Source organism: Pecten maximus, chromosome 4, assembly GCF_902652985.1.
Source record: "Pecten maximus chromosome 4, xPecMax1.1, whole genome shotgun sequence".
Classification (NCBI taxonomy): Eukaryota; Metazoa; Mollusca; class Bivalvia; order Pectinida; family Pectinidae; genus Pecten; species Pecten maximus.
The window spans coordinates 31,738,537-31,766,294 of record NC_047018.1 but is presented as its reverse complement, the minus strand read 5'-3'; the positions used below and the strand labels follow the sequence as shown (position 1 = coordinate 31,766,294).

Sequence of the window (27,758 nt, the reverse complement as noted above, 5' to 3'; positions counted from 1 at the left end):
TATATTCCTCTACTTTATGTGTAGTGATATATTCCTCTATCTATGTGTAGTGATATATTCCTGTACTCTGTGTGTAGTGATATACCCCTCTACTCTATATGTAGTGATATATTCCTCTACTTTATGTGTAGTGATATATTCCTCTATCTATGTGTAGTGATATATTCCTGTACTCTGTGTGTAGTGATATACCCCTCTACTCTATATGTAGTGATATATTCCTGTACTCTGTGTGTAGTGATATATTCCTCTACTTTATGTGTAGTGATATATTCCTCTATCTATGTGTAGTGATATATTCCTGTACTCTGTGTGTAGTGATATACCCCTCTACTCTATATGTAGTGATATATTCCTCTACTTTATGTGTAGTGATATATTCCTCTATCTATGTGTAGTGATATATTCCTGTACTCTGTGTGTAGTGATATACCCCTCTACTCTATATGTAGTGATATATTCCTGTACTTTATGTGTAGTGATATACGCCTCTACTCTATGTGTAGTGATATATTCCTCTACTCTATATGTAGTGATATATTCCTCTACTCTATGTGTAGTGATATACTCCTCTACTCTATGTGTAGTGATATATTCCTCTATCTATGTGTAGTGATATACTCCTCTACTGTGTGTGTAGTGATATACTCCTCTACTCTATGTGTAGTGATATATTCCTCTATCTATGTGTAGTGATACACTCCTCTACTTTATGTGTAGTGATATATTCCTCTACTCTATATGTAGTGATATATTCCTCTATTCTATGTGTAGTGATATATTCCGCTACTCTATATGTAGTGATATATTCCTCTACTCTATGTGTAGTGATATATTCCTCTATCTATGTGTAGTGATATATTCCTCTATCTATGTGTAGTGATATACTCCTCTACTCTATGTGTAGTGATATACTCCTCTACTCTATGTGTAGTGATATATTCCTCTACTCTATGTGTAGTGATATATTCCTCTACTCTATGTGTAGTGATATATTCCTCTACTCTATGTATAGTGATATAATCCTCTACTCTATGTGTAGTGATATATTCTTCTACTCTATGTATAGTGATATATTCTTCTACTTTATGTATAGTGATATATTCCTCTACTCTATGTGTAGTGATATACTCATCTACTCTATGTATAGTGATATATTCCTCTACTCTGTGTATAGTGATATACCCCTCTACTCTATGTGTAGTGATATATTCCTCTACTCTATGTTTAGTGATATATTCCTCTACTCTGTGTAGTGATATACTCCTCTACTCTATGTATAGTGATACATTCCTCTAATCTATGTGTAGAGATATATTCCTCTATCTATGTATAGTGATATATTCCTCTACTCTATGTGTAGTGATATATTCCTCTACTCTATATGTAGTGATATACTCCTCTATTCTATGTGTAGTGATATATTCCGCTACTTTATGTGTAGTGATATATTCCTCTATCTATGTGTAGTGATATATTCCTGTACTCTGTGTGTAGTGATATACCCCTCTACTCTATGTGTAGTGATATACGCCTCTACTCTATGTGTAGTGATATATTCCTCTATCTATGTGTAGTGATACACTCCTCTACTTTATGTGTAGTGATATATTCCTCTACTCTATATGTAGTGATATATTCCTCTATTCTATGTGTAGTGATATAATCCTCTACTTTATGTGTAGTGATATATTCCTCTATCTATGTGTAGTGATACACTCCTCTACTTTATGTGTAGTGATATATTCCTCTACTCTATATGTAGTGATATATTCCTCTATTCTATGTGTAGTGATATATTCCTCTATCTATGTGTAGTGATACACTCCTCTACTCTATATGTAGTGATATATTTCTCTACTCTATGTGTAGTGATATACTCCTCTACTCTATATGTAGTGATATACCCCTCTACTCTATATGTAGTGATATATTCCTCTACTATATGTATAGTGATATATTCCTCTACTCTATATGTAGTGATATATTCCTCTACTCTATGTATAGTGATATATTCCTCTACTCTATGTATAGTGATATATTCCTCTACTCTATGTATAGTGATACACTCCTCTACTCTATGTGTAGTGATATATTCCTCTACTCTATGTGTAGTGATATATTCCTCTACTCTATGTGTAGTGATATATTCCTCTACTCTATATGTAGTGATATACCCCTCTAATCTCTGTGTAGTGATATATTCCTCTACTCTATATGTAGTGATATATTCCGCTACTCTATATGTAGTGATATACTCCTCTACTCTATGTGTAGTGATATATTCCTCTACTCTATATGTAGTGATATATTCCTCTACTCTATGTGTAGTGATATATTCCTCTACTTTATGTGTAGTGATATATTCCTCTACTTTATGTGTAGTGATACATTCCTCTACTCTATGTGTAGTGATATATTCCTCTACTCTATATATAGTGATATATTCCTCTACTCTATATGTAGTGATATACCCCTCTACTCTATGTATAGTGATATACTCCTCTACTCTATGTGTAGTGATATATTCCTCTACTCTATATGTAGTGATATATTCCTCTACTCTATGTGTAGTGATATATTCCTCTACTCTATGTGTAGTGATATATTCCTCTACTCTATGTGTAGTGATATATTCCTCTACTCTATGTGTAGTGATATATTCCTCTATGTGTAGTGATATATTCCTCTACTCTATGTGTAGTGATATATTCCTCTAATCTCTGTGTAGTGATATATTCCTCTACTCTATGTGTAGTGATATATTCCTCTACTCTGTGTGTAGTGATATATTCCTCTACTCTATGTGTAGTGATATATTCCGCTACTCTATATGTAGTGATATATTCCTCTACTCTATGTGTAGTGATATATTCCTCTACTCTATATGTAGTGATATATTCCTCTACTCTATGTGTAGTGATATACTCCTCTACTCTATGTGTAGTGATATATTCCTCTACTCTATGTGTAGTGATATATTCCTCTAATCTCTGTGTAGTGATATATTCCTCTACTCTATGTGTAGTGATATATTCCTCTAATCTCTGTGTAGTGATATATTCCTCTACTATATGTGTAGTGATATATTCCTCTACTCTATGTGTAGTGATATATTCCTCTACTCTATGTGTAGTGATATATTCCTCTAATCTCTGTGTAGTGATATATTCCTCTACTCTATGTGTAGTGATATACTCCTCTACTCTATGTGTAGTGATACACTCCTCTACTCTATATGTAGTGATATATTCCTCTAATCTCTGTGTAGTGATATATTCCTCTACTCTATGTGTAGTGAAATACCCCTCTATTCTATATGTAGTGATATATTCCTCTACTCTCTATGTAGTGATATATTCCTCTATTCTTTTTGTATTTGTATCCTTTGTTACTCGGTGTGGGCCGAAATTCGTTCCTAAAACAATCGAATAAAAAACACAATAGCGATACACAGGCGATCATATTTATATACATCTTTATTCCTGAGATAGAATTTACATACTTTAAACTTACGAGTGTTTTTACATAGGTAAATTAAACTTTCTGTTTAATTTGGTTTATTTTTACATTTTCGCCAGAAAATAATTTTTGCTAGCTAAGGATTCATTTCGTATGCTCTCATTTCTCTCATTTAAGAGTATATAAAATGAACCCTTAGCGAAGATGCCAGATATATCACACACATTGAATACATGTATTCATCTCGATCTATATAATATACATGTAGTCGACATGTTATCGCCAAACATTGTGACGTCACAACTCTGGACATCTCGAGATAGGCTATCTCGTTCTGGTTAATCCCATATGGTCAGCTGTAATGGCGGTCTGTTTGATGTCATTTATGCCTATATGTTGGTTAGTGATTATGTAAAATTGCGCAAGGACCTAGCACTTATTTGGGATAACTCAATTTAACCTGTTGTGTCCAAATTACGTGCTGCATTTTTTGCCGACCAGACAAAATAAATCTCACATTATCTAACAGAACTCAGGAGTTTTTATCATACTTGAAGTAATGATTGTATAATAGAATCTCTTTTATCTGTTTGACTTTTTTTTGTAATACTAGAGGTAATTATTGTATGGTAGACGTTCGGATGGTAAAATCTTTATATAGGCTTATATTATTTTATACAAGAGCTCCGGCTTTCATGAGGGATGCCATCATGACTTCATATTAATCTTCACAGTGGCGATGCCACCAATGAGAAAATAAATAGATAAATAAATAAATGACAATCAGGTCAAGACATCATAGGACACGGTTTGAACTCTCACATGAATACAAGTGTAATTTACATCATGATCTACAGGGACTTATGACCATTTCCCAAATCCACAATCTAGGTCTGTATCTGGGTCGTGGAATTTGTGTGAAGTCCTTTGAACAGAACCTCGGTGACAATGCCTTTAACTGTCTCGGTACATTGTATACATTCAGAGTTTTATGATACATGCCGTTACTGAAAACTCATTTTATATAATGTTATGCATGGTAGAGTTGAAAGAAATGTTCGACCATTCCCATAGAATCGCCGACTTTGAATTCGGTACCACCTAACGGAAAAAGCTCGGCATAGCTTTTTGAATAAATGTCATGCTAGCTTGAAAATGTTTTATAGCTGGGACATGGGCTATAGCATCGAAGTGGTATGACGTCATCAGCTTATATGGAGTACGTATATCCGCGCCAGATACACTGATGACGAATGTTGAAACGAAAGAAGACATTTCCCCTACGATCTAAATACTATCATCTTAATGGTCAGCAGCATCCGGTGTCTTCCCCAGAGTCAGGATCTACGCCTGACGTATACTGTGTCTTTAATAATACATACTCTTTTATATCCTCTATCTATCTACATACTAAAAGTATACATATCTATAGACAATAGGACATGTAGTAATAACGACAGTACAGACAACTAAAGTGTCGAATTTTCGAGGTAATCCGCCCCTTTATCAAGTCACAAGTAAATAACAAACAATCGCACACGGAAAAAAGGTTTAAAAAGTAACAGCACAAGTAAAAATGGTATGATATATAATGTACATTACTACAACTTTAAATAATACTTTGTATGAATAGAAATATAGTCTGACATACGATAAGTAAGCGATTCATGACGTTTGCACGAGAACGCTAAAATTCGCCATATTGTTTTTATACAAATACACACTGAACCAGTTAGTCGCGAGTTATAGGGAAATCCATGTTATCACAGGACCCGTTTTCTATTGGAAGAAATCTGTTAAAATATGCTTTCCGTGTTCTTTTAACATTTTTAGTTTTCATCGCCAAGGCAGTGATGTCAATGTCAAACAAACGTTCAATTATTCCAAAGGTTTTGATCCAAAGCCCTTACATATGTCATGTTATTTCACTATATAATAAACTGATATAACCATGGATACACTTCCTTGGTGGTTTAAAGGTTACATGTAGATCAGACCCAATGTATTATGATACTAACAAGCAGAACAGCGAGCCAGTAGATTCTGGCGTTGCCGACGACCACCGGATTACCACTGGTTTGTTTGTCTATGATTTGCTGGAATGTACCGTTTCTGGCACCGTTACATTCTGTCTGCATTATCCAATGGTATGTCTCCTTAGCGAACTCGGCTACTTGCGCATCACACGGAACTAACATGGCGTCAAAAATACACATGGTGAGATCCCGGAGAGGTCTGAAATATCATGAGAAATGTATGACTTGGCGTCAAAGGGCGGTCACACAATAGACAGCATTTAAACTCGACTAGTTTGAATTGGTCACTCATTGATATGGAGATCAGTCGTTTACGACATCAGCATTAGATAACGGATACTCTCGTAGTCCCAACTTGTTTTAGTCTTAAATATAGAGCCAAACTTTGCATTTCGAACATCATCATTAAATATTGAAAATTATAGAATTCATTGAATTATGGCGCTATGCACATCCCCATAATATATTGTGTGTACTGTACAACCCCTTTTCAGCCACTTCTAACTTACCCACAGAATTGTTGACGGTCTTTGTTGGCATCATGTCCAAGGTTTGATATATTGAAGTTTTCGAACACCATAATGTTGTTTGGGGTAGCACACGCTTCCAAGTCATTCGCCTTTGTCAGCACACACGGCACCATGGCTGTGATAGCTGTAATGGACGTTAAAAAGACAACAGAACTTGTTTGATTACGTCATTTATTTTAAACTGTACCTTCTGATTTAAAAGTATCACAGATGCCTAATCAGATGAGGTTGTACTCCTAATCACCCGTGTACTTCATGATAACTGGCCGTTTTCGTTCCTGTCTTTATGGTATATAATATGTCCTAAGGATGTTTCAACTGTTGAAACTAGTGGCAGACCATTTTAACTTTTCTATTCGAACATCACCAACCTCTCACACATCAATCCATCCATTCATTCATTCATTCATTCATTCATTCATCCATTCATTCATTGATTTTTTCACCGAGACCAGACTGATCTAATGCAATCCGATCCAACTTTGATGATATTCATATTTTTCCTTTCGTTCTTATATGCTTTGGTTATTCTGCCTTCATATAGTAGATATGTTAGACTCTCGTTACCCTACAGTATACCCAGAATGTTAGATTCTCGTTACCCTACTGTATACCCACTATGTTAGATTCTCGTTACCCTACAGTATACCCACTATGTTAGATTCTCGTTACCCTACAGTATACCCACTATGTTAGACTCTCGTTACCCTACAGTATACACACTATGTTAGATTCTCGTTACTCTACAGTATACCCACTATGTTAGATTCTCGTTACCCTACAGTATACCCACTATGTTAGATTCTCGTTACCCTACTGTATACCCACTATGTTAGACTCTCGTTACCCTACAGTATACCCACTATGTTAGATTCTCGTTACCCTACAGTATACCCACTATGTTAGACTCTCGTTACCCTACAGTATACACACTATGTTAGATTCTCGTTACTCTACAGTATACCCACTATGTTAGATTCTCGTTACCCTACAGTATACCCACTATGTTAGATTCTCGTTACCCTACTGTATACCCACTATGTTAGACTCTCGTTACCCTACAGTATACCCACTATGTTAGATTCTCGTTACCCTACAGTATACCCACTATGTTAGACTCTCGTTACCCTACAGTATACACACTATGTTAGATTCTCGTTACTCTACAGTATACCCACTATGTTAGATTCTCGTTACCCTACAGTATACCCAGAATGTTAGATTCTCGTTACCCTACAGTAGACCCGCTATGTTAGACTCTCGTTACCCTACAGTATACCCAGTATGTTAGATTCTCGTTACTCTACAGTATACCCACTATGTTAGATTCTCGTTACCCTACAGTATACCCACTATGTTAGATTCTCGTTACCCTACTGTATACCCACTATGTTAGACTCTCGTTACCCTACAGTATACCCACTATGTTATATTCTCGTTACCCTACAGTATACCCACTATGTTAGATTCTCGTTACCCTACAGTATACCCAGTATGTTAGATTCTCGTTACCCTACTGTATACCCAGTATGTTAGATTCTCGTTACTCTACAGTATACCCACTATGTTAGATTCTCGTTACTCTACAGTATACCCACTATGTTAGATTCTCGTTACTCTACAGTATACCCACTATGTTAGATTCTCGTTACTCTACAGTATACCCACTATGTTAGATTCTCGTTACCCTACAGTATACCCACTATGTTAGATTCTCGTTACCCTACAGTATACCCACTATGTTAGATTCTCGTTACCCTACAGTATACCCACTATGTTAGATTCTCGTTACCCAACAGTATACCCACTATGTTAGATTCTCGTTACCCTACAGTATACCCACTATGTTAGATTATCGTTACCCTACAGTATACCCAGAATGTTAAACTCTCGTTACCCTACAGTATACCCACTATGTTAGATTCTCGTTACCCTACAGTATACCCACTATGTTAGATTCTCGTTACCCTACAGTATACCCAGAATGTTAAACTCTCGTTACCCAACAGTATACCCACTATGTTAGATTCTCGTTACCCTACAGTATACCCACTATGTTAGACTCTCGTTACCCTACAGTATACCCACTATGTTAGATTCTCGTTACCCTACAGTATACCCACTATGTTAGATTCTCGTTACCCTACAGTATACCCACTATGTTAGACTCTCGTTACCCTACAGTATACCCACTATGTTAGACTCTCGTTACTCTACAGTATACCCACTATGTTAGATTCTCGTTACCCTACAGTATACCCACTATGTTAGATTCTCGTTACCCTACAGTATACCCACTATGTTAGATGCTCGTTACCCTACTGTATACCCACTATGTTAGATTCTCGTTACCCTACAGTATACCCACTATGTTAGATTCTCGTTACCCTACAGTATACCCACTATGTTAGATTCTCGTTACCCTACAGTATACCCACTATGTTAGATTCTCGTTACCCTACAGTATACCCACTATGTTAGATTCTCGTTACCCTACAGTATACCCAGTATGTTAGATTCTCGTTACCCTACAGTATACCCACTATGTTAGATTCTCGTTACCCTACAGTATACCCACTATGTTAGGTTCTCGTTACCCTACAGTATACCCACTATGTTAGATTCTCGTTACCCTACAGTATACACACTATGTTAGATTCTCGTTACCCTACAGTATACCCAGTATGTTAAGATTCTCGTTACCCTACAGTATACCCACTATGTTAGATTCTCGTTACTCTACAGTATACCCACTATGTTAGATTCTCGTTACCCTACAGTATACCCGCTATGTTAGACTCTCGTTACCCTACAGTATACCCACTATGTTAGACTCTCGTTACCCTACAGTATACCCACTATGTTAGATTCTCGTTACATTACAGTATACCCACTATTAGATTCTCGTTACCCTACAGTATACCCACTATGTTAGATTCTCGTTACTCTACAGTATACCCACTATGTTAGACTATCGTTACCCTACAGTATACCCACTATGTTAGATTCTCGTTACCCTACAGTATACCCACTATGTTAGATGCTCGTTACCCTACTGTATACCCACTATGTTAGATTCTCGTTACCCTACAGTATACCCACTATGTTAGATTCTCGTTACCCTACAGTATACCCACTATGTTAGATTCTCGTTACCCTACAGTATACCCACTATGTTAGATTCTCGTTACCCTACTGTATACCCACTATGTTAGATTCTCGTTACATTACAGTATACCCACTGTTAGATTCTCGTTACCCTACAGTATACCCACTGTTAGATTCTCGTTACCCTACAGTATACCCACTATGTTAGACTCTCGTTACCCTACAATATACCAACTATGTTAGATTCTCGTTACCCTACAGTATACACACTATGTTAGGTTCTCGTTACCCTACAGTATACCCACTATGTTAGGTTCTCGTTACCCTACAGTATACCCACTATGTTAGATTCTCGTTACCCTACAGTATACCCACTATGTTAGATTCTCGTTACCCTACAGTATACCCACTATGTTAGATTCTCGTTACCCTACTGTATACCCACTATGTTAGATTCTCGTTACCCTACAGTATACCCACTATGTTAGATTCTCGTTACCCTACAGTATACCCACTATGTTAGATTCTCGTTACCCTACAGTATACCCACTATGTTAGATTCTCGTTACCCTACAGTATACCCACTATGTTAGATTCTCGTTACCCTACAGTATACCCACTATGTTAGATTCTCGTTACCCTACTGTATACCCACTATGTTAGATTCTCGTTACCCTACAGTATACCCACTATGTTAGATTCTCGTTACCCTACAGTATACCCACTATGTTAGACTCTCGTTACTCTACAGTATACCCACTATGTTAGATTCTCGTTACCCTACAGTATACCCACTATGTTAGACTCTCGTTACTCTACAGTATACCCACTATGTTAGATTCTCGTTACCCTACAGTATACCCACTATGTTAGATTCTCGTTACCCTACAGTATACCCACTATGTTAGACTCTCGTTACCCTACAGTATACCCACTATGTTAGATTCTCGTTACCCTACAGTATACCCAGTATGTTAAGATTCTCGTTACCCTACAGTATACCCACTATGTTAGATTCTCGTTACCCTACAGTATACCCACTATGTTAGATTCTCGTTACCCTACAGTATACCCAGTATGTTAGATTCTCGTTACTCTACAGTATACCCACTATGTTAGATTCTCGTTACCCTACAGTATACCCACTATGTTAGATTCTCGTTACCCTACAGTATACTCATTATGTTAGATTCTCGTTACCCTACAGTATACCCACTGTTAGATTCTCGTTACCCTACAGTATACCCACTATGTTAGATTCTCGTTACCCTACAGTATACCCACTATGTTAGATTCTCGTTACCCTACAGTATACCCAGTATGTTAGATTCTCGTTACCCTACAGTATACCCACTATGTTAGATTTTCTTACAAACCTTTTATTCTCTCCGGCTCACAAATGAGGTCCGTAATGGCGTTTCCGTAAGTAATCTGTTTAACGTCAATTAACTCCCTGATAAAGATGTCGAGCATACTTCTGGATGATGGAAGCTCCTCCATAACACACATAAAGTAGTCGGGAAGTATTCTGTGGATTGAAGTCAAAAGAGTAATATTGCTAGTGATGTATTTGCCTATAAATACTTATAATTAATGTTTCTTTGTTTTCATGGTAAATACTCAAATGTGATTGGTCGAAAAATTCTTTTCATTCTTCTATGAAAGAAAAAGAAATAATGGTGCGAAAAATGTGACGTTACAATACGACAATTCACGTTGCGTATTGATTTGAGAAAAAGAATCCCATATAAAATCAGTTAAATTGTACATAAAACATGTTTTAAATTAGAAAATCATTTTCAAAAATTAATTATAAGCGTTGATGTCAATTATTTTTTAGTTTCATCGGGGTATGAAACAAATTTGTTTCATACCCCGATGAAACTAAAAAAAATGACATCAATGCTTAAATATTTCAAATAGTAGACTAAGGTCAACACCAACACAAATATAGGAGGCAGAAGAAGAAAAGTAGCTAATATGGACAATGCAAAGTCGGACAGGTCGATTTGCTATATATCAGTATAGTAGAGTGGTTTTTTTCTGACTTCGGTTGTGTTTCGGGGTGTTGTCATAACAAAGGATTACGATTGTGTTAATCAAAATTGGTGCCGTATTTTTTTAATGGTAAGACGTAAAAGGTCTTTAAACCATTTCTAATTGTTTATTATCAGTTGACTAATAAGGAAACCACATTTTAGTACAACATATTACTTCATGCTTTTGATTTCCTTAATTTTGGTTTAAAAACAGTTTTTAATGTCTTCACACTCCCTACCGTGTCGGTTTGTGTTTCTCGAAAAGCTGAGAGACTAGTCGGTCTGTGCTATCGTGGTTTTGTCCTTGGACAAGACACTTTACCTTTATTGCTCTATGTAGCATGCGACGGGCCTCCAGTATGTTAAGTGAGGTAGTCACCAACTACTACAAGGCGACCCCGCCTTGAACTTACCCTGTTTGTTCATGGGGCGATAAACCCAACAAACAAACATTAAACCGAGGTGACATCTAACTATGAAACTAGTTTTGACATCAAAGTGACATTTACAAGCATTCAAGCATAGCTTCATACAAAAAAAAACCAATAGGTCATATTAGCTCTTACAACAGAAATAGCGGGACATTACTAGAATAACAGGCTTGGAAAAAAAGCATTGTCTATTTTTTGTGTTTATATTTGATTACGTACTCGCATGCCAAATTAAGGATGCTTTCAATGATACTCTGTATCTCGACAGTACTTGGCCCCTCCGAGATGCTCTCGATCATGGCTACAATGGGAATAGCCTTGGTCACGTGTCGTATCCCACACACCAACAAAGAGGACGTTGTCAGGTAGTCAGTCCCTGTCATGGCGAGGCTATTACATGGTGTGGTCAACAACTGGCTAGGCAAGGTCGCGATCATTGCTGCAAAGTTAGGACTGCACTTGGCCATCTGGATCTCTACACACCGGGCAAAATCTCCCGCTATTCTGAAACATAATGATACTTATATTGATATATGTATTTTTCATAAAAGATATTTCACAGATTGCATCCAATGTTAATTAAATTTCCATCAGAAATATCTGTAATAAAGTTATAAAGATTTCGAAATACATTACAGCAGTAAATGTTACCCCCACGGATTAGTTGGATGTGGTATTATTTACTAGTTGCTTTCAGAAACTTTATTCAGAAGGAGTTGTAATAAGGATTAAACGAATATTTTAACTGAATGATATTGAAGATAGTTTTATAAAATACAGTCGCGGAAACAAAGTCTACATAACCTACAATACCTCCCATGCACAGACCAGAATACAATAGCATAATTAAACAAAAAGTCTCACGGGCTAATACTATCTCGTACCAGTTAGGATACTATCTCGTACCAGTTAGGATACTACCACGTACCAGTTAGGATACTACCTCGTACCAGTTAGGATACTACCTCATACCAGTTAGGATACTACCTCATACCAGTAAGGATACTACCACGTACCAGTCAGGATACTACCACGTACCAGTTAGGATACTACCCATACCAGTAAGGATACTACCACGTGCCAGTCAGGATACTACCACGTACCAGTTAGGATACTACCTCATACCAGTTAGGATACTACCACGTACCAGTTAGGATACTACCTCGTACCAGCTAACATACTACCACGTACCAGTTAGGATACTACGTCACACCAGTTAGGATACTACCACGTACCAGTTAGGATACTACCTTGTATATCAGTTAGGATACTACCACGTACCAGTTAGGATACTACCACGTACCAGCTAACATACTACCACGTACCAGTTAGGATATTACGTCACACCAGTTAGGATACTACCACGTACCAGTTAGGATACTACCACGTACCAGTTAGGATACTACCTCGTACCAGTTATGATACTACCTCGTACCAGTTATGATACTACCACGTACCAGTTAGGATACTACCTCGTACCAGTTAGGATACTACCTCGTACCAGTTAGGATACTACCACGTACCAGTTAGGATACTACCTCATACCAGCTAACATACTACCACGTACCAGTTAGGATACTACCACGTACCAGTTAGGATACTACCACGTACCAGTTAGGATACTACCTCATACCAGTTAGGATACTACCACGTACCAGTTAGGATACTACCACGTACCAGTTAGGATACTACCACGTACCAGTTAGGATACTACCTCGTACCAGTTAGGATACTACCACGTACTAGTTAGGATACTACCTCGTACCAGTTAGGATACAACATCATACCAGCTAAGATACTATATCGTACCTGGAAGGACATTATCTCGTACTAGTTAGGATACTACCTTGTATATCAGTTAGGATACTACCACGTACTAGTTAGGATACTTCCTCGTACTAGTTAGGATAATTCCTCGTACTAGTTAGGATACTTCCTCCTGCCAGTTAGGATACTACCTTGTATATCAGTTAGGATACTTCCTCGTACTAGTTAGGATACTTCCTCCTGCCAGTTAGGATACTACCTTGTATTTGTTAGGATACTTCCTCCTGCCAGTTAGGATACTACCTTGTATTTGTTAGGATACTTCCTCGTACCAGTTAGGATACTTCCTCGTACCAGTTAGGATACTATCTCGTACTAGTTAGGATACTACCTCGTATCAGTTAGGATAACACTTTGTACCAGTTAGGATACTACCTCGTATCAGTTAGGATAACACTTTGTACCAGTTAGGACACCGCTCCGTACCAGTTAGGATACTACCTCGTACACGCTAGGGCTACCACTTCGTACTAGTTAGGATACTACATCATACCAGCTAAGATACTATATCGTACCTGGTAGGACATTATCTCGTACCAGTTAGGAAACTTCCTCCTGCCAGTTAGGATACTACCTTGTATATCAGTTAGGATACTACCTCGTACTAGTTAGGATACTTCCTCCTGCCAGTTAGGATACTACCTCGTACCAGTTAGGATAATTCCTCGTACTAGTTAGGATACTTCCTCCTGCCAGTTAGGATACTACCTTGTATTTGTTAGGATACTTCCTCCTGCCAGTTAGGATACTACCTTGTGTATCAGTTAGGATACTACCTCGTACCAGTTAGGATACTACCTCCTGCCAGTTAGGATACTACCTTGTATTTGTTAGGATACTTCCTCCTGCCAGTTAGGATACTACCTTGTGTATCAGTTAGGATACTACCTCGTACCAGTTAGGATACTTCCTCGTACTAGTTAGGATAATTCCTCGTACTAGTTAGGATACTTCCTCCTGCCAGTTAGGATACTACCTTGTATATCAGTTAGGATACTTCCTCGTACTAGTTAGGATACTTCCTCGTACCAGTTAGGATACTTCCTTGTACCAGTTAGGATAATTCCTCGTACTAGTTAGGATACTTCCTCGTACCAGTTAGGATACTTCCTCGTACTAGTTAGGATACTACCTCGTACCAGTTAGGATACTTCCTTGTACCAGTTAGGATAATACCTCGTACTAGTTAGGATACTACCTCGTACTAGTTAGGATACTACCTCGTACTAGTTAGGATACTTCCTCGTACTAGTTAGGATAATTCCTCGTACTAGTTAGGATACTTCCTCGTACTAGTTAGGATACTTCCTCCTGCCAGTTAGGATACTACCTTGTATATCAGTTAGGATACTTCCTCGTACTAGTTAGGATACTTCCTCGTACTAGTTAGGATACTACCTCGTACTAGTTAGGATACTTCCTCGTACTAGTTAGGATAATTCCTCGTACTAGTTAGGATACTACCTTGTATATCAGTTAGGATACTTCCTCGTACTAGTTAGGATACTTCCTCGTACTAGTTAGGATACTTCCTCGTACTAGTTAGGATAATTCCTCGTACTAGTTAGGATACTTCCTCGTACCAGTTAGGATACTACCTTGTATATCAGTTAGGATACTTCCTCGTACCAGTCAGGATACTACCACGTACCAGTTAGGATACTACCTCATACCAGTTAGGATACTACCACGTACCAGTTAGGATACTACCTCGTACCAGCTAACATACTACCACGTACCAGTTAGGATACTACGTCACACCAGTTAGGATACTACCACGTACCAGTTAGGATACTACCACGTACCAGTTAGGATACTACCTCGTACCAGTTAGGATACTACCTCGTACCAGTTAAGATACTACCACGTACCAGTTAGGATACTACCTCGTACCAGTTAGGATACTACCACGTACCAGTTAGGATACTACCACGTACCAGTTAGGATACTACCACGTACCAGTTAGGATACTACCTCGTACCAGTTAGGATACTACCTCATACCAGTTAGGATACTACCACGTACCAGTTAGGATACTACCACGTACCAGTTAGGATACTACCTCGTACCAGTTAGGATACTACCTCGTACCAGTTAGGATACTACCACGTACCAGTTAGGATACTACCACGTACCAGTTAGGATACTATCTCGTACCAGTTAGGATACTACCACGTACCAGTTAGGATACTACCTCGTACCAGTTAGGATACTACCACGTACCAGTTAGGATACTACCACGTACCAGTTAGGATACTACCTCGTACCAGTTAGGATACTACCACGTACTAGTTAGGATACTACCTCGTACCAGTTAGGATACAACATCATACCAGCTAAGATACTATATCGTACCTGGTAGGACATTATCTCGTACTAGTTAGGATACTACCTTGTATATCAGTTAGGATACTACCGCGTACCAGTTAGGATACTTCCTCGTACTAGTTAGGATAATTCCTCGTGCTAGTTAGGATACTTCCTCCTGCCAGTTAGGATACTACCTCATACTAGTTAGGAAACTTCCTCCTGCCAGTTAGGATACTACCTTGTATTTGTTAGGATACTTCCTCCTGCCAGTTAGGATACTACCTTGTATATCAGTTAGGATACTACCTTGTATTTGTTAGGATACTTCCTCCTGCCAGTTAGGATACTACCTTGTATATCAGTTAGGATACTTCCTCGTACCAGTTAGGATACTTCCTCGTACCAGTTAGGATACTATCTCGTACTAGTTAGGATACTACCTCGTATCAGTTAGGATAACACTTTGTACCAGTTAGGATACTACCTCGTATCAGTTAGGATAACACTTTGTACCAGTTAGGACACCGCTCCGTACCAGTTAGGATACTACCTCGTACACGCTAGGGCTACCACTTCGTACTAGTTAGGATACTACATCATACCAGCTAAGATACTATATCGTACCTGGTAGGACATTATCTCGTACCAGTTAGGAAACTTCCTCCTGCCAGTTAGGATACTACCTTGTATATCAGTTAGGATACTACCTCGTACTAGTTAGGATACTTCCTCCTGCCAGTTAGGATACTACCTCGTACCAGTTAGGATAATTCCTCGTACTAGTTAGGATACTTCCCCCTGCCAGTTAGGATACTACCTTGTATTTGTTAGGATACTTCCTCCTGCCAGTTAGGATACTACCTTGTATATCAGTTAGGATACTTCCTCGTACCAGTTAGGATACTTCCTCGTACCAGTTAGGATACTACCTTGTATTTGTTAGGATACTTCCTCCTGCCAGTTAGGATACTACCTTGTATATCAGTTAGGATACTTCCTCGTACCAGTTAGGATACTTCCTCGTACTAGTTAGGATACTTCCTCCTGCCAGTTAGGATACTACCTTGTATATCAGTTAGGATACTTCCTCGTACTAGTTAGGATACTTCCTCCTGCCAGTTAGGATACTACCTTGTATTTGTTAGGATACTTCCTCCTGCCAGTTAGGATACTACCTTGTATTTGTTAGGATACTTCCTCGTACCAGTTAGGATACTTCCTCGTACCAGTTAGGATACTATCTCGTACTAGTTAGGATACTACCTCGTATCAGTTAGGATAACACTTTGTACCAGTTAGGATACTACCTCGTATCAGTTAGGATAACACTTTGTACCAGTTAGGACACCGCTCCGTACCAGTTAGGATACTACCTCGTACACGCTAGGGCTACCACTTCGTACTAGTTAGGATACTACATCATACCAGCTAAGATACTATATCGTACCTGGTAGGACATTATCTCGTACCAGTTAGGAAACTTCCTCCTGCCAGTTAGGATACTACCTTGTATATCAGTTAGGATACTACCTCGTACTAGTTAGGATACTTCCTCCTGCCAGTTAGGATACTACCTCGTACCAGTTAGGATAATTCCTCGTACTAGTTAGGATACTTCCTCCTGCCAGTTAGGATACTACCTTGTATTTGTTAGGATACTTCCTCCTGCCAGTTAGGATACTACCTTGTGTATCAGTTAGGATACTACCTCGTACCAGTTAGGATACTACCTCCTGCCAGTTAGGATACTACCTTGTATTTGTTAGGATACTTCCTCCTGCCAGTTAGGATACTACCTTGTGTATCAGTTAGGATACTACCTCGTACCAGTTAGGATACTTCCTCGTACTAGTTAGGATAATTCCTCGTACTAGTTAGGATACTTCCTCCTGCCAGTTAGGATACTACCTTGTATATCAGTTAGGATACTTCCTCGTACTAGTTAGGATACTTCCTCGTACCAGTTAGGATACTTCCTTGTACCAGTTAGGATAATTCCTCGTACTAGTTAGGATACTTCCTCGTACCAGTTAGGATACTTCCTCGTACTAGTTAGGATACTACCTCGTACCAGTTAGGATACTTCCTTGTACCAGTTAGGATAATACCTCGTACTAGTTAGGATACTACCTCGTACTAGTTAGGATACTACCTCGTACTAGTTAGGATACTTCCTCGTACTAGTTAGGATAATTCCTCGTACTAGTTAGGATACTTCCTCGTACTAGTTAGGATACTTCCTCCTGCCAGTTAGGATACTACCTTGTATATCAGTTAGGATACTTCCTCGTACTAGTTAGGATACTTCCTCGTACTAGTTAGGATACTACCTCGTACTAGTTAGGATACTTCCTCGTACTAGTTAGGATAATTCCTCGTACTAGTTAGGATACTACCTTGTATATCAGTTAGGATACTTCCTCGTACTAGTTAGGATACTTCCTCGTACTAGTTAGGATACTTCCTCGTACTAGTTAGGATAATTCCTCGTACTAGTTAGGATACTTCCTCGTACCAGTTAGGATACTACCTTGTATATCAGTTAGGATACTTCCTCGTACCAGTCAGGATACTACCACGTACCAGTTAGGATACTACCTCATACCAGTTAGGATACTACCACGTACCAGTTAGGATACTACCTCGTACCAGCTAACATACTACCACGTACCAGTTAGGATACTACGTCACACCAGTTAGGATACTACCACGTACCAGTTAGGATACTACCTCGTACCAGTTAGGATACTACCTCGTACCAGTTAAGATACTACCACGTACCAGTTAGGATACTACCTCGTACCAGTTAGGATACTACCACGTACCAGTTAGGATACTACCACGTACCAGTTAGGATACTACCACGTACCAGTTAGGATACTACCTCGTACCAGTTAGGATACTACCTCATACCAGTTAGGATACTACCACGTACCAGTTAGGATACTACCACGTACCATTTAGGATACTACCACGTACCAGTTAGGATACTACCTCGTACCAGTTAGGATACTACCTCGTACCAGTTAGGATACTACCACGTACCAGTTAGGATACTACCACGTACCAGTTAGGATACTATCTCGTACCAGTTAGGATACTACCACGTACCAGTTAGGATACTACCTCGTACCAGTTAGGATACTACCACGTACCAGTTAGGATACTACCACGTACCAGTTAGGATACTACCTCGTACCAGTTAGGATACTACCACGTACTAGTTAGGATACTACCTCGTACCAGTTAGGATACAACATCATACCAGCTAAGATACTATATCGTACCTGGTAGGACATTATCTCGTACTAGTTAGGATACTACCTTGTATATCAGTTAGGATACTACCGCGTACCAGTTAGGATACTTCCTCGTACTAGTTAGGATAATTCCTCGTGCTAGTTAGGATACTTCCTCCTGCCAGTTAGGATACTACCTCATACTAGTTAGGAAACTTCCTCCTGCCAGTTAGGATACTTCCTCCTGCCAGTTAGGATACTACCTTGTATATCAGTTAGGATACTACCTCGTACCAGTACCTTGTATTTGTTAGGATACTTCCTCCTGCCAGTTAGGATACTACCTTGTATATCAGTTAGGATACTTCCTCGTACCAGTTAGGATACTTCCTCGTACCAGTTAGGATACTATCTCGTACTAGTTAGGATACTACCTCGTATCAGTTAGGATAACACTTTGTACCAGTTAGGATACTACCTCGTATCAGTTAGGATAACACTTTGTACCAGTTAGGACACCGCTCCGTACCAGTTAGGATACTACCTCGTACACGCTAGGGCTACCACTTCGTACTAGTTAGGATACTACATCATACCAGCTAAGATACTATATCGTACCTGGTAGGACATTATCTCGTACCAGTTAGGAAACTTCCTCCTGCCAGTTAGGATACTACCTTGTATATCAGTTAGGATACTACCTCGTACTAGTTAGGATACTTCCTCCTGCCAGTTAGGATACTACCTCGTACCAGTTAGGATAATTCCTCGTACTAGTTAGGATACTTCCTCCTGCCAGTTAGGATACTACCTTGTATTTGTTAGGATACTTCCTCCTGCCAGTTAGGATACTACCTTGTATATCAGTTAGGATACTTCCTCGTACCAGTTAGGATACTTCCTCGTACTAGTTAGGATACTTCCTCCTGCCAGTTAGGATACTACCTCGTACCAGTTAGGATACTTCCTCGTACTAGTTAGGATACTTCCTCCTGCCAGTTAGGATACTACCTTGTATTTGTTAGGATACTTCCTCCTGCCAGTTAGGATACTACCTTGTGTATCAGTTAGGATACTACCTCGTACCAGTTAGGATACTTCCTCGTACTAGTTAGGATAATTCCTCGTACTAGTTAGGATACTTCCTCCTGCCAGTTAGGATACTACCTTGTATTTGTTAGGATACTTCCTCCTGCCAGTTAGGATACTACCTTGTATATCAGTTAGGATACTTCCTCGTACCAGTTAGGATACTTCCTCGTACCAGTTAGGATACTATCTCGTACTAGTTAGGATACTACCTCGTATCAGTTAGGATAGCACTTTGTACCAGTTAGGATACTACCTCGTATCAGTTAGGATACTTCCTCGTACTAGTTAGGATACTTCCTCCTGCCAGTTAGGATACTACCTCGTACCAGTTAGGATACTTCCTCGTACTAGTTAGGATACTTCCTCCTGCCAGTTAGGATACTACCTTGTATTTGTTAGGATACTTCCTCCTGCCAGTTAGGATACTACCTTGTGTATCAGTTAGGATACTACCTCGTACCAGTTAGGATACTTCCTCGTACTAGTTAGGATAATTCCTCGTACTAGTTAGGATACTTCCTCCTGCCAGTTAGGATACTACCTTGTATTTGTTAGGATACTTCCTCCTGCCAGTTAGGATACTACCTTGTATTTGTTAGGATACTTCCTCCTGCCAGTTAGGATACTACCTTGTGTATCAGTTAGGATACTACCTCGTACCAGTTAGGATACTACCTCCTGCCAGTTAGGATACTACCTTGTATTTGTTAGGATACTTCCTCCTGCCAGTTAGGATACTACCTTGTATATCAGTTAGGATACTTCCTCGTACCAGTTAGGATACTATCTCGTACTAGTTAGGATACTACCTCGTATCAGTTAGGATAGCACTTTGTACCAGTTAGGATACTACCTCGTATCAGTTAGGATAACACTTTGTACCAGTTAGGACACCGCTCCGTACCAGTTAGGATACTACCTCGTACACGCTAGGGCTACCACTTCGTACTAGTTAGGATACTACATCATACCAGCTAAGATACTATATCGTACCTGGTAGGACATTATCTCGTACCAGTTAGGAAACTTCCTCCTGCCAGTTAGGATACTACCTTGTATTTGTTAGGATACTTCCTCCTGCCAGTTAGGATACTACCTTGTGTATCAGTTTGGATACTACCTCATACCAGTTAGGATACTACCTTGTATATCAGTTAGGATACTACCTCGTACTAGTTAGGATACTACCTCATACCAGTTAGGATACTACCTTGTATATCAGTTTGGATACTACCTCGTACCAGTTAGGATACTACCTCCTGCCAGTTAGGATACTACCTTGTATTTGTTAGGATACTTCCTCCTGCCAGTTAGGATACTACCTTGTGTATCAGTTAGGATACTACGTCACACCAGTTAGGATATTATCTCATATGGTCTATTTTCCCATTTCTTTGTTTTGAGACGATCGGGGATGCTTGATTTTTATTTTTTTTAAGCTCACTAAAGTAAGTTTCCTTATCATTTACGAAAGCGTTTACCGCAAATTTGCGACTACATGTATTATACTTACGGGCAATACTGATGGAATTGTGTCTGTGAAATAGCAGTTCCCGTAAACAATGGGAACGTTGGGGTACCGTCGATTGACCATAAACTAGGCAGGTAAGCACATATTCCTATAGGGAGTAAGGCTTCAGAGAGGCAGTTCTTCTGGCCAAACAGTTCTAAAACATTAATAAATTCACGGTAGAACCAAACCTGAATTGACAATCCGTGGAAAACTCGTGATATATATAGTATGGGTGGTTCAAACTTTCATTATGGTGACAATGTTAAAATGTTTCGTGTATATTGGTGCAGATAAACTCTGTAGATTAGAATTATACATCAAAGTCACACATTCACATGATGTACATAATTAATGGGACACATAAACACATTTCGTTTAACGAAGGTTAACTAAATGAAATTATACTTACCACTTTTCATCGCACACATACTAGTAAGAAACGTATCCACATTGTCAAGGTTAAATAGGGCTTTCAAGGTCACATCTTCAGGTTTATTAGAGGTGAGGAAATCGGAGTTCACACACTGTGACAATTGGCCCACGTTTCTACAAAACAACCCACACAAATTAAAGTCATGCAAAAATTGCAGAAAACATACGATCAAGGAAGAATTTAAGATCACAAATCATTTTTGAAGTATGTTACACATACTGAATTGAATTCAAGTAGTTTGGAAAGGAAGCAATATCCACTGAACCGAGCGATATTGTATGCCTCCACAGTTCATACTACCTTGACTCAGTTTCATCAATATTCATTTCCTCAAAATAATTCCGTAACTCAATTTTGTCCAAAGAAAAGCATGCTTACCCGTGGAGCACTTCGAGAAACTCTTAGCGTTAAGGTGTATCGATGAAACCGTCTGGCTAGGTTTCAAAGCTAACGCGGGCATACACAAGCTGTATTCAGTATTATCTTAGACAAGGAACAGAGACTTGTCTCCATCTCAAACAATGTCATTAAACTAGGATATCATTCTCCATCTGGCTTTAGATTGATGACATATGATATTGAAACCTCTGTCGTGGCCACCATTTGATTAATTCATCAAGAGGAAAGTGCAAAAGACCACATTGCCTTATCAACAACAACAACAAAATAGAACGGTATTGAAGAAAACGATAGTTTAGGCGCCGTTTCATGGTTTAGCTTCATTGTATACCCACAGGCTACATCATGGTCATTTTCCGATAGAAAGGCAACTACATTGACAATTTAAAGTGTCATCATACTGAAATGTCGGTATATAGAAACGGAAGCATGATACTCCTATCTACATTATTTAGAACATTATTATGTAGAAGATATGTAGACGTGATACAGAACTTGCCATTAGAATGTAATTAGTCTCTTTAATGTATACAGCTGCTGCTAAAACATGTACTTAGACATTTTGAACTGCAATAAGCTGTCGACACAATACCATGCACTAGGGATACTTACGCGCATAATCTATTGAAGACGTCCTCTCCTAATTTCTGAGAAATATTCATTATTAAGTTTATCATTCCCAAGGATGATTCAGAGCTCGTGTCGACCAGGGAGGCTGCAGGTATTGATGGCAGCTGACCTTCGATAGATTCTATTATCGTCGTTGGAACCGTTACCATGTCGAGTAGCTGAAATACTTGATCTTGTACTTCACCTGCTACTGAGGATGTGGGAAGGAGACAGGTGATGGAACTCTGTCAACACGAAAATCATTTTTAATGTATAAGATGAGTCATTTTGCAAAGTCCTTGTATGATAGGTAGCTACACCAATTCACTAAAAAATCGGCCTGTTATCCAGCGGATTAGCCCATGAAATATAATTTTGCATATAAAGTGTCACAAATTTCGTCAAGACTAGCAAAAAGAGTTAAAAAAAAAACCACCAAAAAACTAGTTAACAACCAATTCAAAAAATCTCATATGAAACTCATTTAAGATCATTTAGGTATACTTTTGGACAGATTGTGTATACACGTAATTGTAAATAGCCTGTGTATCTTGATAAATAATGTGTGTATACATATCATTGTAAAGAGCTTGAGCATAACTACATCAGTACACAATTTGTGTATACATATTATTGAACAGAGCTCACCATAAGCTCCAGTATGGACGTCTTGTAGACATTACAGGCACAGCTCAGATACGCAGACTCTACGACTGAACTGAAATGAAACATCGGGATATTTACACAGCGACTCTAATGGAAAGGAAATCAGACAGCAACATATCTTACACAACATAAAAATGAACATTATTAGTTACGCATAACCAAAAATGTTCTCCAAAATATCAAACGTTCAAAGATGGTGGAACTGAAATAAATAAACAAGAAGTGTTATATAAAACTATCAAAAAGTAATGAAGAGAGGAAATTATAAACATGCTTAACTCACTAAATACATTATTAGTTACGCATAACCAAAAATGTTCTCCAAAATATCAAACATATTGTTTCAATATAGATAATGATTGGTCGTGTATATATATTTACAGAAGCTAGCACCAGCTGAACACTTGTTAAGAAGACACGTGAAGAAAAATCATTTTATAGACTGGCTTCCAGACACTAGGCTTGCGAAAATCAGTGTATCTAAATTTCTATACTTGTTGATCTCAACTTAGATTGAAATAATACAGCATTTAAAAGATCACATGTTTTTTTCTCCCATTTTATTGATAATGTCAGTATTCTCTATAAATGGGCATGTCTACTGATTTTTCTACCATAAGGATTTTAGGAAATTGATAAAAATTGTATTTATGAAGAAACAAATCCACGTACGTCTTGTGAAATTCCTGTGTACGATAGTGGAATATTAGACAGTATGAATTACATTTTGTTTGAAGTTTCGTTGAGTGTTTCGGGTGTTGTCGATTGCAGTCCCGTCCAGAATACCTGATCTTATTCCCCTTTGACGTTAATAATGATACATCCTTTTTTGCTGGTCTTTTGTCCCGTTTGTCGATTTTGATTTGTAAATACGGGTTCGTTTTAATGTCAGTATTCTCTGTTGTTTTGTTTTCACTCATTAAACCTCCTAGCATTTTCCCCCATTTACGATGATCAGTACGAATCAGTTTGTCCGTCAACATATTTAAGTCAAATGATCCGGCAAAGCAATTAGAGCCATTTTATTGACAAATAGGGTATATACATGTTACGTTTGGAATTATTTTTTACCAACCTAGTCCATATTTCATAACAGGATATCGGCTCATTAATAATCAGTATCTGCTTTATACCATGCCTAGGGTGTCACCCTCTCTGTTGCACATAGCGTAATACACAAACTACAACAATAGCAAATCACAGACATTGATAACATGCTGATAACTGAGCATCGACCACGTTATTTCTTCCAAGGCCATTCCAGGGCTGACTCTAAACTGGCACCTGTCCCTAGACTATTTACATTATACACGAGATTGACCATTGTATATAGTTAAAGTTTCTATAATATGTCTTGATATAGAGTTTAAAATTAGGTGTGTGTAGGAGGATGTAAGCTAGTATAAGAATTAAGCAGGACACTTCTTAAAGAAATATAAAAAGCTGGTAACTCAGTTTAGCTGTCTGGTATATTGCAAGGAGGGCTCGCCTTACTTTGGTGATCAAGCATATACATTAACCACACGTGTGGTCAGATTCTGCTTTTGACATACTGATATTCACACAAGCGTCTTGATATGAATTTATTTCGAAGTTCACATAATTAATTATATTGCCAACGACAAATTGTTTCCCCATGTGCGTCAAAACCATAACTTTATCTTCTCATCTTATCAATCCACCAATCAAAATACAAATTTTTAAATTTAAAGATGATAAAGACTCAACTAGCATATCAAGATAAATTTTCTACAAAACGAAAATAATCCAGACTGAACATACTTTGACTACATATTGAGGTATATTTAAATAACCGATTTAGTACAAACTCTACATATTGAGGTATATTTAAATAACCGATTTAGTACAAACTGCATTAATGATTAATTCACACGTTGCATCCAAACATCTCTTGATTGTGAGCACTCGAGTGCATGGTCAAATAAATGATAATTAGTGTAACTATCAAAACACCTATATATATATATATATATATATGTCAAGTAGTAATAACGACAGTACAGACAAGTAAATTGTCAAATTTTCGAGGCAATCCGCCCCTTTATATATATATATATATCAGGGACTTTTCTTTGCACCTGATAATCGGTAAGGATATCTCGATGCAATGAAAAGGTATACATGAACACTGCTATTAATATATACTCAGTGTATGTTTGATAAAGACCACGATACTGACCACTATGTATATCGTATTTATAAGTTGTACCATTTGTACAAAACATGACTCACCAATTCAACGAGGAAGCTGGGATTTCCTGAGGAACACAGCTAGCAGTCTGCTCTTGACTTCTTGTTATATTCAGAAGGACACACAGAACGAACACGAACAACTTCATCATCGCCATTTAGCTAACATACACGGTTGATAACTGAAAAAAGTTTGTGTCCAATGTATTGTGGCGTGTCCGTATACAATTCATTCGGAACAAATTCAAAATAATAACTGATAAGTGCTTCTTTTTTGCCAAGCTTGTAGTTATTAGCAAAACGGAGACCTGAGAAATATCATGAATAAATTAATCGCTAGATAATTACGCCCTGATTAATTAAATTGGTGAATAAATGGAAACATTTAATCATATTGTGGAATGGATACTGATCTAGTGTAAAATGTTATTCTACCGTCTGAACCGTTATCAGGTCAAACGTGCAATAATTATATTGTGACATATCATTATTAATGTCAAAGAAAATCGTCAGAAAATGTATACTGTATATTATGAAAAGTTCGTTGTGCAAAAACTTCTTTGTTTTCGAGGTTGTCATGAAACTACGAATAAAAATACAACGAAGTATATTGGTGTATAAATTATTGTTATATTTCTGTTGCATAGGATAACCACGGACGTTTGAACTCTCGAAATAATTGAAAGGTTTCAAACCACGTAAGAAAGTACACACGAACATCTCAAGCATTATATTAAAGATTAATGAGTTTATAGTTCATATCGTAAGATTTATTCGGAGGCAGCATGTACGGCCCATTACACACATCGTTAAATAGCTGCATGCTAAAGAATGGTGGTCAGTATAGAAGTGGTAAAGAGGAGAGTTATTTTTTATAATAGAAGGATAAAATATTAAACAGAGATGAATGATATGTCTTGTGTGAGAAAATAAAGCCGATATAAAGTGATGGTAACTTGAATTAGGTAGGCTACGTCACTATGATGCTTAGTTATGTGATGATTTGTCGATGGGATCTTGAGATTTGAGTATGGCGAGCTCCTATTTTTAGTACCATTCTATCGTTAATCCCGTCTAGTAGTACGAGTGTCTGCAATAAGTCAAGTGGTTCGTTTGATTGTTTGATGACCCTATGACTAGTATAGTAGCCCACTACTGGAGGAAACAGTTATTGTCACACCGAGTAAGGCTGCGGGATCTGGACCTTAGAGTTAAACATTAGAGGTGTGTATAACAGATCTACTGCATCTATTTATTTTATTATTATTTACTTTTTAATTTATCTTTATACAGATATTATCCGCAATACATGGCACAGTTGTAAACAAATCCATACTGTATATTCATACATCACACGATTCATAATATAAACAACTAACAAACAACAAATGTATCTATACTGTATTAAATACGAAAACTATTAAATTCATCATGTGTATAAAATGTGTGTGAAATATTTCCTCAAATCATTAACAAAAGTAATTCCACATCCATACCATACAGGGTAAAATATGCATTTCTGGTTTATAGTTAAACTTGTATTATACCACAGACGCAACTTTGAAAAGGATTGTCTCGTACAAGATCTTCTTTATAAATAAATCTACTCCACCGTTCAATTACACCTTTTCAAAACATATGTGTGCTTGTATATTGACATAAGGATATTTATTTAATACATCAGTTAAGAGGCATCCAACAGTGATATTTTACAAGCCTATACATTCCTACAATGGCGCAATTTAACAGAAGTAACTTGATCAACTTTTAGTATGAGTCATTGGAAACCTTGGGCCTTGCTGTTGACATATAATTTGTTAAGTTGTTTGTAAATTTCATAAAACATGCACACA

General features: G+C 37.9%; 1 protein-coding gene across 1 annotated transcript; it reads right to left on the bottom strand.

The window, feature by feature from the left end:
• Positions 1 to 4,932: 4,932 nt before the first annotated feature.
• Positions 4,933 to 26,103, bottom strand: LOC117325824. The gene is made up of 9 exons (XM_033882311.1): positions 25,948 to 26,103; positions 23,677 to 23,746; positions 23,032 to 23,273; positions 21,997 to 22,133; positions 21,588 to 21,741; positions 11,826 to 12,110; positions 10,513 to 10,664; positions 6,008 to 6,152; positions 4,933 to 5,697 (listed from the first exon to the last, which is right to left on the bottom strand). The coding sequence occupies exons 1-9, from the start codon at positions 26,061 to 26,063 to the stop codon at positions 5,454 to 5,456; spliced, it is 1,545 nt and encodes a 514-aa protein (XP_033738202.1). The 5' UTR covers positions 26,064 to 26,103; the 3' UTR covers positions 4,933 to 5,453.
• Between the last annotated feature and the right edge of the window lie 1,655 nt (positions 26,104 to 27,758).

What these genes read in the sequence shown, in the direction of transcription:
- LOC117325824 (XM_033882311.1), bottom strand. Translation starts at nt 26,063, where the DNA reads ATGGCGATGATGAAGTTGTTCGTGTTCGTTCTGTGTGTCCTTCTGAAT. An exon ending in TATGTGTGCGATGAAAAGTG is followed by an intron (nt 21,742 to 21,996) that starts GTAAGTATAATT and finishes TTAATGTTTTAG; the next exon opens with AACTGTTTGGCCAGAAGAAC. An exon ending in CAATTCCATCAGTATTGCCC is followed by an intron (nt 12,111 to 21,587) that starts GTAAGTATAATA and finishes ATTATGTTTCAG; the next exon opens with AATAGCGGGAGATTTTGCCC.